Source organism: Pan troglodytes, chromosome 20, assembly GCF_028858775.2.
Source record: "Pan troglodytes isolate AG18354 chromosome 20, NHGRI_mPanTro3-v2.0_pri, whole genome shotgun sequence".
NCBI lineage: Eukaryota > Metazoa > Chordata > Mammalia > Primates > Hominidae > Pan > Pan troglodytes.
In genome coordinates this window covers 42,428,884-42,438,749 of record NC_072418.2, presented here as the reverse complement: position 1 = coordinate 42,438,749, position 9,866 = coordinate 42,428,884, and the positions used below count along the sequence as shown (strand labels likewise).

At 49.0% G+C, this 9,866-nt stretch overlaps 1 protein-coding gene across 1 annotated transcript; it reads right to left on the bottom strand.

Annotated features, from left to right (window-relative positions):
* Nucleotides 1–844: 844 nt before the first annotated feature.
* IFNL1 (interferon lambda 1) lies at nt 845–3,106 on the bottom strand. Its single transcript, XM_016934446.4, has 5 exons — nt 2,921–3,106; nt 2,631–2,708; nt 1,411–1,554; nt 1,222–1,305; nt 845–1,127 (listed from the first exon to the last, which is right to left on the bottom strand). The coding sequence occupies exons 1-5, from the start codon at nt 3,089–3,091 to the stop codon at nt 1,002–1,004; spliced, it is 603 nt and encodes a 200-aa protein (XP_016789935.1). The 5' UTR covers nt 3,092–3,106; the 3' UTR covers nt 845–1,001.
* Nucleotides 3,107–9,866: the final 6,760 nt, after the last annotated feature.

Here is a 9,866-nt window from a genome sequence, read left to right as displayed (position 1 = left end):
TTTTTTTTTTTCTTTCTCGAGACAGAGTTTCACTCTTGTTGCCCAGGCTGGAGTGCAATGGCGTGATCTCGGCTCACCGCAACCTCTACCTCCCGGGTTCAAGCGATTCTCCTGCCTCAGCTTCCCGAGTAGCTGGGATTACAGGTATGCATCACCACACCCGGCTAATTTTTGTATTTTTAGTAGAGATGGGGTTTCTCCATGTTGGTCAGGTTGGTCTCAAACTCCCGACCTCAAGTGGTCTGCCCGCCTTGGCCTCCCAAAGTGCCGGGATTACAGGCCTGAGCCACGGAGGCTGGCCTTTTTTTTTTTTTTTTTTTTTTTTAAGATGGAGTTTCTCTCTTGGTGGCCAGGCTGGAGTGCAGTGATGTGATCTCGGCTCACCACAACCTCCACCTCCCGGGTTCAAACATTTCTCTTGCCTCAGCCTCCCGAGTAGCTGGGATTACGGGGTCATGCCACAACTCCCGGCTAATTTTTGTACTTTTAGTGGAGACAGGGTTTCACCATGTTGGCTAAGCTGGTCTCAAATTCCTGACCTCAAGTGATCTGCCTGCCTCAGCCTCCCAAAGCACTGGGATTACAGGTGTGAGCCACCATGCCTGGCAGTACACACACATACTTGCACACGTGTGGGCATGAACATGCACAGTTACGCACCTTTGGTTAGACTCAAGTTCAGGCAGACACTCATTTCCATACAAATACATACATAGTCACAGAAGTCAGGCACACACAAATATACACAACGAGTCACAAATTTTGCCTGCATCACCCAGACATCCACACCCAGTCACAGACCCACAATCACACACACACTCAAGGATTGACCTATCACAGAAGGTTCCAATTCCTTGTTGTTTATTTGTGCATAATGTATAAAAGTGAAACAATAAACTCAGCCCTATGTCTCAGTCAGGGCTGCAGCTTCATAAATAAAGGGTGAGAGGAAATAAATTAAGGAAGGAGTAGGGCTCAGCACATAAATAAGGTGTGGGGTGTCAGGTGGACTCGGGGTGGGTTGACGTTCTCAGACACAGGTCCCCATCGGCCACACATTTGAGGTCTCGCGTGAGGAGGCGGAAGAGGTTGAAGGTGACAGACGCCTCCAGGCAGCCAGGAGACTCCTGTAGGGGAGGAGGGGATGGGTCAGGGGCTGTCCAGGGTCTGGGCTCCTATTGGCTCCCCAGACCCTGGTCCTTCTCTTCCTGGATCACTCACCTTTTTGGGGGCCTCCTGGAGCCGGTGCAGCCAGTGGTGGAGGCGGCCCCGGGGCCTGGGCCCTGCCGTGGGCTGAGGCTGGATCTGTGGGCAGAAGAGGGCGATGTGTGAGGCGGAGCCTGGGCCACCACAGGGGAAGGATGCTGCTCAGAGCCCACAGACCTGGGTGCCCGGGCCCCAAGGACTCACACAGGCCTGGAGCTGGGAGAGGATGTGGTGCAGGGTGTGAAGGGGCTGGTCTAGGACGTCCTCCAGGGCTGGGCCAGCAGCGGCCTCCAGGACCTTCAGCGTCAGGGCCAGCTCAGCCTCCAAGGCCACAGGGCGCTCCCTCACCTGAGGAGAGGTGAGAAAGAGCAGGTGAGGGAGAACAGGCAAGAAGATCCAGTTAGTGGGGACAGGTAGGCAGTCCTGGGGAAGGTCGGTGACACAGTGCGTGTGGTGGGGACAGGTGAGGGGTCTGGGGAGAAGGAGACAGGAGGGGGAAGACATGAGGAAGGATACAGGTGAGGCAGGATGGTCAAGGAGGCAGGTGAGGGGATAAGTGAAATGGAGACAAATGAAAGGGGACTTACGGGGGTCACAGAAGTTCTCTGGGGCGGGGTGGGGACGGGTGAGGAGAAAGCAGGTTGGGGGCACAGTAAGAGAGGGACAGTTGCATGCACAGAGAAGAAGGGTAGGGCTGGGTGTGGTGGCTCACGCCTGTAATCCCAGCACTTTGGGAGGCCGAGGTGGGTGGATCACCTGAGGTCAGGATTTCGAGACCAAGCCTGGCCAACATAGTGAAACCCCGTCTCTACTAAAAATACAAAAATTAGCTGGGCATCATGGCACATGCCTGTAATCCCAGTTACTCGGGAGGCTGAGGCAGGAGAATTGCTTGAACCCGGGAGGCGGAGGTTGCAGTGAACCGAGATCATGCCACTGCACTCCAGCCTGGGCCATAGAGCAAGACTCTGTCTCAAAAAAAAAAAAAAAAAAAAAAGAGAAGGGTGGATGGGGGGGATCATGAGCTGGATGAACGTCTGTGAGAGATAATGAGGGACAGGTGACAGGGGCAGGTGAGAGGGAGAGGGAGTCAGTGTTGGGAACAGACAGGGAGAAGTGGAGCAGGACGAAAGGCACAGGTGGGCGACAGACTAGGGACATTTGGGAGAGAAATGAAGAGTGAGAGTGGAAGTGACAGGGACAGGTGAGCGAGCTAGGGAAGTGGGGCCGATGTGAGATGATAAAAGGGACCCAGGGGAAGGACAGAGTCAAAAGAGCAGTTTTGAAGTGGCAGGGGCACAGGACAGGTGAGGAGATGTCCAAGAGACTGAAGGACAAGGGAAACAAAGAAGGCTAAGGGGCCACTTAAGAAGAGGGGGGAGAGGGTCAAGGGAAGGGTGAAGGGAGTCTGACTTTCAGCTCACCTGGAGAAGCCTCAGGTCCCAGTTCCCGGGGAAGACAGGAGAGCTGCAACTCCAGTTTTTCAGCTTGAGTGACTCTTCCTAGAGAGCAAGGGCAGGGGTTAGCCCACAGCAGGATGGCTGGAAGCTAGCTCATAGCAGCAAGGATGAAGTTGGCCTGACAGCATGGGTTTAACCCAGTGCAGAAAGGATAGAGGTTTGCCATAGTTGGAAGGCTAGAGGCTAGCCCACAGTAGCAGGGCAGTAATTGGGACACCCGTAGAAGTGGTTTGTCCACAGCAACAGGAACTCACCAAGGCGTCCCTGGCCTTCTTGAAGCTCGCTAGCTCCTGTGGTGACAGAGATTTGAACCTGCCAATGTGGCAGCCCTTCCCAGTTGTGGTGGGCTTGGAAGTGGGGACAGGGCCTGCCACGGCCAAGCCTAGCACCAAAGTCACCAGCACCACGGTCCAAGCTGCAGCCATGGCTAAATCGCAACTGCTTCCCCAGCGGCATGGCTCTGCTTTTTAGCCACACAAAATGGGCAATCCAAGATGATGTGTGTAAAGTGAAAAGGTAATTGGAAATGAGAATTTCCACTTTGACTTAAGAGGCATGAGTGGGCGGGGCCAGTCTGGGAGCCTGATGAGGGAACAGGTGTGAGCAGGGCCAAGTGAGCTCGGAACTGCACCAAGAAGGAAAGAGAAACTGAAATCCTTAGAACTCCCTGGGCAGCTTTCAGCCAACTGGCCTCGGGGAGTCCCTGACGGAGGCTGAGATTAGGGATAAGGCTACCTGAGTGGCAGAGAGAAAGCTTCTTTTTTATTTTAAATTAGCCAGGTGTGGTGGCATGCGCCTGTGGTCTCAGCTACTCAGGAGGCCGAGGCATGAGAATCGCTTGAACCTGGGAGGCGGAGGTTGCAGTGAGCCAAGATCGTGCCACTGCACTCCAGCCTGGGCGATGGAGTGAGATCCTGTTTCAAAAAAAAAAAAAAGCTTGTTTTTTATTTTATTATTATTATTATTTTTTGAGATGTAGTTTTGCTCTTGCTGCCCAGGCTGGAGTGCAATGGTGCAATCTTGGCTCACTGCAACTTCTGCCTCCCGAGTTGAAGCGATTCTCCTGCCTCAGCCTCCTAAGTAGTTGGGATTACAGGTGCATGCCATCACGCCTGGCTAATTTTTGTATTTTTAGTAGAGACTGGATTTTACTATGTTGGTCAGGCTGGCTTCGAACTCCTGACTTCAGATGATCTGCCCGCCTCGGCCTCCCAAAGTGCTGGGATTACAGGCGTGAGCCACCACCTTACTTTATTATTTATTTATTTATTTTTGTAGAGATAGGGGTCTCACTATGTTGCCCAGGCCAGTCTTGAACTCCTGGCCTTAAGCCATCCTCCTGCTTCAGCCTCGCAAAGTGCTAGTATTAAAGGCATGAGCCACTGCTCCTGGCCAAGAAGGAGCTTCTGCCATTGGTTTAAGAATGTCCCATTAACTAATTTCAGTTCATGCTCCTAATGTTTCTCTGAGTAGTTATTTTTATAATTGTGATGGTTAATTTTAGGTGTCACCTTGACTGGTTAAGTTTACCAGATAGCTGGTGATGCGTTAATTCTGGGTATGACTCTGGGGTGTTTCCAGAAGAGATTGGCATTTGAATCAATGGACTGAGTAAGGAAGACCCGTTGTTACCCAATGTGGTGGGCACCATCCAATTGGCCGAGGGCCTGAATAGAACAAAAAGGCAGAGGAAAGGGGAATTTGCTCTCTCTTATGAGCTGGGACACCCTGCACCTGCCCTTAAACATCAGAACTCCAGGCTCTTTGGTCTTTGAATGCTGGGATGTGCAGCTGGGCATGGTGGCTCACGCCTGTAATCCCAGCAGTTTGGGAGGCTGAGGCAGGTGGATCACTTGAGGTCAGGAGTTCGAGACCAGCCTGGCCAACATGGTGAAACCCCCCATCTCTACTAAAAATATAAAAATCAGCCAGGCGTGGTGGCACAGGCCTGTAGTCCCAGCTACTCGGGAGGCTGAGGCAGGAGTATCGCTTGAACCCTGGAGGCGGAGGCTGCAGTGAGCTGAGGTCATGTCACTGCACTCCAGCCTGGTCAACAGAGTGAGACTCCATCTCAGAAAAAAAAAAAATGCTGGGACTTGCACTAGCTACCCCCTAAGTCCTGAGGCTTTTGTTCTGGAACTGAGCTGCACTACAAGCTTCCCTGGTTTTCCAGCTTGCAGATGGCCTGTTGTGGAACTTCTTAGCCTCCCTAATTGTCTGAGCCAATTCCCCTAATAAATCCCCTCCTATCTCTCTCTCTCTCTCTCTCTCTCATCTATCTAGTCTCTCTCTCTCTCTCTCTCTCTCTCTCTATCTAGTCTATCTATCTCTATCATCTATCTAGTCTATATCTCTCTATCTGTCTATCATCTATTTATCCAAACATCCTATTCATTCTGTCTCTCTGGAGAACTCTGACTAATACAATAATCATGCCCATTTTACTGGTGAGATAACTGAGGCATAGGAAGGCAAAGTGACTTGCCTAAGGTCCCACAGCGGGATAGAGGCAGAAATGGGGTATGATGAGTCCTATGTACTTGCTCCCTATTCCATACGCAGCCCAGGTAGAAGATGAGAACCTCTGGGGGTAGCAGGCCCACTTCTCCTTTCTGTCCCTCTGGGTAGCATGGGAGGGGTAGGGAATCCTTATTCGCTGGGGGCAAGCGCATTTCCTGGGGACTGGAGGGGCTGCCTGGAGAGAAGGCGGGCGGTGAGTCTGGTTGCCCTGCTATCATCATCCCTGCAGTAATAATAATTGTGTAGCAGGTAAGAAACTGCTCTGATGTGCAGACATTTCCTATTTTCACTCCTTTATTTTTTTTCTTAGCCCTTTGGTGCAGAAAGTTATTAATCATACTCTTCAGATCATAACACAGGATCACAATTGGCCCATGAAAGACCCTCCAAGGCTTTTATTCCTCCATTGCCAATTCCCATTCCCACCGCACCCCCACAGACACCCACCATTATGCACTTGATAAATAGCTGCAAAGATGTATCTTTATAATTTGTGATTTCGTGTGTGTATGTGTTTCCAATTTACATAAGTGGAATTGTGCTATGAATCTTCTACTTCTTTCTTTTTTATTTTTTAACTTAACACTGCTTCTGAGATCTCTTCACAAGCTGTGTACATCAAGTTTCCTGTGCACTGTATTTCATAGTGTATACAACCACAGCACTTTTACTTACCTATTCCCCCAGTGATGGACACTTAGGTTGCCTCTAGCTCCCCATTACCATAAGGCTCACACCTGTCCTCTGGGTGGGCGGCTTTCTGGAATATATGGTAGCACACCAGCTGATGCCCTCTACTGTATCCCCTCGGCTTGTGGATATGGTGGTCAGTTCCCACACAGGCTGACAGTTTCCTGCCTCACGTGCTTGGATCTTTCTGCTTCTCTGCTGGAGACCGAGGCCTTTCTACTGCCCGCATGCAGAACGGACTGGAAGTAGCAGGATTGATTCCCCCAGTAGCAGTCCTCAAACAGTGAGGGCTGAAAGCAATGGAATAAATACTGCAGCTTCCCTTTTCCTCAGAGGGTCAATTTTCGGGTGACTTCTACATGACTCCTTGATCTTCTGACTGTCCCCAGAACAAATGACCTCTAGCTGCTCACAGCAGTAGCCTTTTTGGGGGCTGGAATTAGGGTGGGTCAAATTAGGGGACCAGAGTCAAAATTTAAGCAGGGGGCCAGGCGTGGTGGCTCACACCTGTAATCCCAGCATTTTGGGAGGCCCAGGTGGGCAGATCACCTGAGCCCAGGAGTTCGAGACCAACCTGGCCAACATAGCGAAACCCTATCTCTACTAAAAATACAAAAATTAGCTGGGTGTGGTGGCATGTGCCTGTAAACCCAGCTACTCAGGAGGCTGAGGCACAGGAATCGCTTGAGCCCGGGAGGCGGAGGCTGCAGTGAGCCGAGATTGTGCCACTGCACTCCAGCCTGGGTGACAGAGTGAGACTCTGTCTCAACAAACAAACAAACAAACAAAAATTAAGGAGGTGCTCACTCTGAGTCAGGGAAGTGCTCTAGGTGCCTCCCTCTACTCCAGACTCTGCACCATTTATTGGCTTTTTGCTCTTCCTGGCTCAGTTTCTCCACTCGCTTGTGCTTCTGGGAAGCAGCTCCCAAATAAGCCACCTGCACCTTTGGCTTCAGGGTATGCTTTTGGGAGAACCTGAACTGAGGATTGCTGGGTCACAGGGCATACCTGTGCTTATATGGTCTAATCAGTGCTGTTCATTAGAACTTTCTGCAATGACAGCAATATTGTGCATCTTTACGGTCCAATGTGGCTGTTAGGTATTTAAAATTTGGCAAGTGCAATGCAGGAACTGAATTTTCAATTTATTTCATTTTATTTAAATTTAATTACTGTATGTGGCTAGTGGCTATCATGATGGGCAGCACAGCTCTACATATTCATCCTTTGCTCTCCCAAATAGTTGCACCTGTATCCCTCTCTCCAGAAGTGCTCGAGGGTCCTATATGCTGGCAATACTGCAGCCTCCCCAACACTTGGATCTGATTTAGATGATGAGATCCTGGGGCTTGCATCTGAGCCTGCCATAGTAGATGAGATTTTTGAGGTTGAGGAAAGACATGAGTCTATTTTGCATGTGGAAGGAATATAAATAATTTGTGGCCAGAGAGCCGACTGTTAAAACTTGTCTTTGGCCTGGCACGATTATTCATGCCTATAATCCCAGCACTTTGAGAGGCTGAGAAGGGAGGATTGCTTGAGCCCAGGAGTTTGAGCCCAGCCTGGGCAACATAGCAAGACCTCATCTCTACAAATTAAAAAAAAAAAAATAAGGGCTGGGCGTGGTGGCTCACACTTGTAATCCCAGCAGTTTGGGAGGCCGAGGCAGGCAGATCATCTGAGGTCAGGAGTCCAAGACCAGCCTGGCCAACAGGGTGAAACCCTGTCTCTACTAAAAATACAAAAAATTAGCCAGGTGTGGTGGCGCTACTCGGGAGGCTGAGGCACGAGAATCGCTTGAACCCGGGAAGTGGAGGTTGCAGTGAGCTGAGATCATGCACTCAGCCTGGGTGACAGAGTGAGACTCTGTTTCAAAAAAAAAAAAAATAAGTTTAATCCCCAGTATGGCAATGTTGGGAGGTGGAGCTTAGTCGGGGGTGTTTGGGTCCTGGGGGCAGATCCATTGTGAATGGTTTGGTGCCATCCTTGAGGTAATGTGTGAGTCCTCACTCTGTTAGGTTTCTCAAGAGCTGCTTGTTAAAAAGAGCCTGGCACCTCTCATCTCTCTTGCTTCCTCTCTTGCCACATGGTCTCCACACATGCAGCTCCCCTTTGCCTTCCATCCTGAGTGGAAGCAGCCCGATGCCCTCACCAGGAGCAGATGCCAGTGCCATGCGTCTTGTACAACCTGCGGAACTGTGAGCCAAATAAGCCTCTTTTCATTATAAATTGCCCAGCCTCAGGTATTCCTTTATAGCAACACAAATGCACTAAAACAGATATACAGCCCAGCTTTCAGGTCACCTAAACTATGGTGGGGGCCCTATCACCTCTAATTCCCACCCCACCAAGGACCCCACACAGCCATTTTTACTCTACTGCTGTCCTGGGGCCCAAGGAGCAAAAGAATTATACCTGCACACGTAGACAATTTCTTCTTTTATGTACAAATAGGCTTGTGTGTGTGTGTGTGTGTGTCTCGTTACAATTACTGTGTAACAAATTACCCAAAACTTGTGATTTGTTCACTGTGTAAGGTGACTAGCACCAGAAATGTGTGAACAGAGCTCTGATTATTGCCTCAGCAATGACAAGATTAAAAAAGAAACCAGCATTTCATAATGTAATGTCTCAAAAGTCCAGGATACAAGAGAAAATAACTTGTTATACTCATCTCAAGAACTAGGAAAATCTCAAGCAGAATGGGAAAAGCCAATCAATAGATGCCAACACTAAAATGATACAAATATTGAAATTATTGGACAAAAATATTTAAAAAATTTTTATTTATTTGCTTTTTAAGATATGGGTGAAATCTCACTTTGTTGCTCAGGCTGGCCTCAAACTCCTGGCCTCAAATAATCATCCCTCTTTGGCTTTCCGAGTAGCTGGGATTACAGGTGTAAGCCACCATGCCTGGCTCTCTGACAATAATTTTAAAGTAATTGTCATAAAAATGCTTCAACAAACAATCATGAATACTTTTGACACAATTTTTTTTTTGTTTTTTTTTTGAGACAGAGTCTTGCTCTGTCGCCCAGGCTGGAGTGCAGTGGCTGCAAGCTCCACCTCCTGTGTTCATGCCATTCTCCTGCCTCAGCCTCCTGAGTAGCTGGGACTACAGGCACCTGCCACCACGCCTGGCTAATTTTTTGTATTTTTAGTAGTAGAGATGGGGTTTCACCGTGTTAGCCAAGATGGTCTCGATCTCCTGACCTCGTGATCCACTCACTTCAGCCTCCCAAAGTGCTGGGATTACAGGAGTGAGCCACTGCACCTGGCTGACACAAAAATTTTTAATAGAAAGTTTCATCAAAGAAATAGAAGGTATAAAGAATTGAGTGGAAATTTTAGAACAGAGAAATATAAGAACTGAAAAATACAAGAACTGAAGTAAAACTCACTGAAAGGGACAAATAGCAGAATGGAGATGGCAGAAGAAAGAATCAGTAAACTTGAAGATAGGTCAATAGAAATTACTCATTCTGAACAACAGAGAGTAAGTAGCAAATAGATTGAAGTATGAACAAAGGATAGAAAGTAGATTTTTAAAAATGAAAAGAGCTCCAGGGAGGTGGAAGTTAAAGCAAGCCAGTATCGCACCACTGCACTCCAGCCTGGGGGACAATGTGAGACCCTGTCTCTAAAAAAAGAGAAAAGAAAAGAGCTCCAGGGAACTTTAGTACATCAAGTTTTAACACTCACATCACTGATGTTCTGGATGAACAGAAAGAAAGTGGGGACGGGCATGGTGGCTCATGCCTATGATTTCAGCACTTGGGGGAGCCAAGGTGGGTGTATTGTTTAAGCTCAGGAATTTGAGACCAGCCTAGGCAACATGGCGAAACCCTATCTCTACCAAAAATACAAAAATTAGCCAGGCGTGGTGGCATGTGCTTGTGGTCCCATGGTCCCAGCTGCTTGGGAGGCTGAGATGGGAGGATCACCTGAGACAGGGAGATGAGGCTGTGGTGAGCTGTGACTGCACTC